Source organism: Elephantulus edwardii, unplaced genomic scaffold (genome assembly GCF_000299155.1).
Source record: "Elephantulus edwardii isolate Elephantulus edwardi_28Jun2011 unplaced genomic scaffold, EleEdw1.0 scaffold00030, whole genome shotgun sequence".
Taxonomy (NCBI): domain Eukaryota; kingdom Metazoa; phylum Chordata; class Mammalia; order Macroscelidea; family Macroscelididae; genus Elephantulus; species Elephantulus edwardii.
In genome coordinates this window covers 21,884,969-21,889,469 of record NW_006399780.1, presented here as the reverse complement: position 1 = coordinate 21,889,469, position 4,501 = coordinate 21,884,969, and the positions used below count along the sequence as shown (strand labels likewise).

Genomic DNA, 4,501 nt, shown 5'->3' with positions numbered 1-4,501 from the left:
ATACATTTCAGCAACACTGTTAAATGTTTCTTTATACATTGTTATTATGTACTATCAAGTTGGAACTCACTTATAAATGGCCCTTTAACAGGTTTTTGAGGCAGTAAATCACATGGAAAGAGATTGTCCATCTTTCTTTCTTGGAGCACCTGTTGGATTAAATAGTGTGCCTTTGGGCTACCATCTCAACTCCTTACCATGAAGCGACCAGAAATTCCTATCCTTATAATAAGACGAAACAAATCACTCATGACCAGGAAATTTTCAGAGTTGGGCAAGTATATGTAAATTGATAGTAGTTTGATCAATAAAATACAATTAAATTATTGAAGAACAAGTTCAGAAAGAGAAATTGAATGTAATAGCAGAGAAAAAGAATATTAGGCATAAAATTAATTTAAATATTAAACATTGACTCTCTTATGAATGAAACTTATTTGAGAAACATCTTTTGACTAAATTCTTAAAGGCTTGTTTAACCTGTTGGTTTCTCAGGGAGTAAATGAAAGGATTTAGCATTGGAGCAACAGATGTATTCAGCACTGCTATACTTTTGGTAAAAGCTAGTCCTTCCTCTGCTGAGGGTTTGACATACATGAAAATGCAACTTCCATAAGAAATGGAGACAACAAACATGTGCGAGGAACAAGTGGAAAAGGCCTTTTTCCTTTGCTCAGCAGAAGGGATTTTCAGAATTGTCCTAAGGATAAAAGCATAGGAAAGCAAGACTAATGATAAGGTGACCATAAGAGTGACTACCGCAAGGACAAATCCCATGAGCTGCAGGAATGTTGTGTCTGTGCAGGAGATCAGCAGCATAGGAGAGGAGTCACAGGTGAAGTGATCAATGATGTTTGAGTCACAGAAATCCAGTTGAAGTCCCATGATCACAGGTGGAAAGATAATAAGAAATCCAGCCAGCCAAGAGCTTATGACTAGCTGTGTGCAGATTTTGTTATTCATTATTGTTGTATAATGCAATGGTTTACAGATGGCCACATAACGATCATAGGACATGGCAGTCAAGAGGAAAAATTCTGTTGAACCAAGGAGAATGAAGAAGAACACCTGGGCCATGCAAGAATTGTAAGAGATGGTCATGTCCCCTGTCATAATGCTGACCAGGAATCTAGGAATACACACTGTAGTAAATGAAATTTCTAGGAAAGAAAAATTCCTAAGGAAGAAATACATTGGAGTTTTGAGTTGAGAATCGACCAGAGTTAGTGTGATAATTGTGAGGTTTCCAGTTATACTGAGTATATATGTAAAAAATAGAAAAATAAAAATTAAAATGTTCAACTGTGCATCATCTGTCAATCCCAAGAGAATGAATTCTGTCACAGATGAGTGATTTTTCATTTTGCTGTTTGTTTGGGGGTTTTTTAATTTCAGTTAGATCTATAAGAGAAAACAGAAAAAAAATATTACTTCAGACTTACTGTTTTTATCACACGTATTTAGAAAATATGTATAAATCTTATGAGAAAATAATATTGCTTGCACTGAATTCTGAAACAATAAAAGTATGAACCCAAGTAAAGTGAATCTATGTCTGTTATATAACGACTAGATGTGTAACATTTCATGGCTTACTTCTTGGCCTACTAAACACATATATTCCAACTCAACTAAACTGTTTCCAGCAAGTCAGAAAGCTGACTCTCCAGCAAATTTTCAGGATGCTATAAATGACACGGAATAAGCTTGCATATCTTTGTCTAATGGACCACTTAGCAGATTTGAATGTAAAAGAATCGCATGACATAGCAGCACAATTAATTTTCTGTGGGTTATGCCAACAACAACTAACATTCCATCAGAGCTCCCTACTTGCTCCATAAAGATACCAAAGAATGAAAAACGTGCTTAGAAACTGGGATTTATTTTAATTTAAAAATTACATGCATGTGAAAACTGGATATAATCTATATAAATGATAAATTATAACTTATTACTTTATTGTTATTAAAGTGTTCTTAGAAATATTCCTAAGTTTTAATGTTTCAATTTTTTTAAAATGTTGTTTTGGAAAAAGTATCTTTTTTCCTTATTTTCTTATTTTTGGTCACTCTATTTTCATTTCTATTTTTAATTGTTTTTAAGGATTAACAACAATTAAAAAATCAAGGCATTTAAAACTCTTCTTTTTATTACTATGTTGTTGTTAGGTGCTGTTAAGTATGACTCATAACAACTCTATGAACAACTTATCTGTACCCTGTTCTGTCCTGTGCTTTCTCATCATCTCTGATACACTTGAGTCCATTGCTGTAGTCACTGTACTAAGTTACCTGGTTGAGGGTCTTCCTCTCTTTCACCAACCCTCCACCTTTCCAAGCATGACATATTTGTATTACTAAAGGTAAACAAAATTAAAATTCAAAGTGATTTTTAAAATTAACTATTAATTTACCATTTTTAAGAAAAGGTTCTGATGGCAAAAGTTAAGTAATTTTAGGTATAATAAAATTATAAACACAATAAATTATTTGATCTATGGAGTATACTTACAATTTTGTAATCCTGTGTGGTAGCAGTTTGATTAAATAGAAAAGTCTGTTAGTTTAATTGAGAATCAAAATATGGTGCTTTATCTCTGGATTACTTCACAGAGTTCATAATTTGTTTTTTCCTTTTTTTTACCAATAATACTCTTATGGCACATGCAGGTGGAATTTAGTAATATAATCCTTGTTACAGGGAGTGAGTTGGGAAATAATATGGAAACATGTCCAATAGAAAACCTATTCTTGAAGAGAGTGACAGACATCCAGACATAAATAGGACATAGACTCAGTTTCTGATGGAAGGTGCTATGTCCAGACCAGAACCTAAATATCTAAGAGATCTGGCAACTTGAGATCCAGCAAAGGGTTAGTAACATGGTGAGAATCCAAGAATCCCAGTTTTCCAAGTGGAAAAATTCCATGAGAGTCCAGCAAGTTGTCTGTCAACTTTATTTGAAAGCCTGAAACACAGGAAGGCTTGTCAAACTGTTCATTGAGTCCTGAGTACTAATTTGTTCTTTAGAAATAAATCCATAGGTCCTGGAAATGCAAGATGACATATGCAAAGTGGACACCTGTCATAGGTTTGAAAATTTATGAAGAAATTACTCCTCATGAAATATCCAGGTTACAAAGAAATAGGGTAGGAATATTTTAAAAAGAGAAATGTGTAATCTGATTTAACAGGCTTAGGGAAATAGTGATGCATGAACAAACAAGTTGAGAAAAAAACCTGCATAGTTTGCTTATTGATAAAATTTTTAGTACTTATGGAAGAGAGGGCTAAGAATTAAATAATTGCTATGTGAAAGAGAAAGAATAATCTATGAATAAGAAGTGAATAAGAAGAAAATGAAAACAAATTACAACTAAAACTATAAAGAAATAGTATAAATTTTTTTTGTATATCACTAGACATTTACTATTTTTATTTCCAAAATTTCACTTTAAAAGGCAAAATCTAAAATTCTGAATGTTAAGGAAACCCACCAAATATAATATTTCACTTGACACTAAGTAATACACGTGGAAGAAATATGGCCATTAAAATAATGTTTCTTCCTCATCTTCCAAAGAAAGAAATTGGTTTCTTATAAATCCTTTTCCTATTGATTTTTTAAAAAATCATAGGGGATTATTGTAATAAAACAGAACTAAAATGTCTCTGGAGAGAGATGTTACTTATGAGCACACTCTTAACAATTTTAATTAAGTATCCTTGGAAATTGCTATTTTTAAACACTACACTTCAGAGAAGTATACTACTTTAAAAAAAGCAATGTGGGAATAAATAAGTTCTAAAATAATTTCGGCTTTAATATTGTGAATATGATATATATTAATTAGAAGTAAGTGCTGCCTTAGATGATAGAATTCAATTACATGGCAATATATGAAAAAGTAAATAGGAGGAGAGAAGAATAAGAATACAAACTTGTTATTAAGAGATCTTGTTTGTTAATAATCAGTAAACAATGTTATAAACAACTTCATTTTACTTACCATATACGTGGTAACTGCAGTCAAGAAATGAAAGATATGTTGAATTAGAAAATCAGCTCTCAATGATCTCTTCAAAATGTGAAAGAGCAAGGAATTAAATCTAAAGATCCAAGCAGGAACTCCTTACAGTCAAAAACGGTGAAACTTTGTCCCTCATACATTGGATATGTTTATTTTTTTCCCCCTCTGGAAAAAGAAATTATGTTGGCAAAGTTGGGGGGTCAGAAAATGAAAAAGACCTCAAAAAGATTTCCATAGTGCTTAAAAGAGCTAGAGAGTGTATCAGAGTTAGTGACCAACTGGGTAGGTCAAGATTCCAGTCTGTTGTTCATAGGGTTGCTATTAACTGTAGGCTACTCAATGACACCCAATAACAACAACATGTTAGTTTTTAATCTTTCAATTGTGCTGATGGTTCTTACACTGTGTGGTTCTTTTACTGAACTGGTAAACAAAGACCTGGTTTTTCATTCTTCTAACTTCATGTG

General features: G+C 32.5%; 1 protein-coding gene across 1 annotated transcript; it reads right to left on the bottom strand.

Moving 5' to 3' along the window:
• Window positions 1–420: 420 nt before the first annotated feature.
• On the bottom strand, window positions 421–1,362 carry LOC102864823 (olfactory receptor 6C76-like). The gene has a single exon (XM_006884008.1). It carries the CDS (start codon window positions 1,360–1,362, stop codon window positions 421–423), a length of 942 nt encoding a protein of 313 aa, XP_006884070.1.
• Between the last annotated feature and the right edge of the window lie 3,139 nt (window positions 1,363–4,501).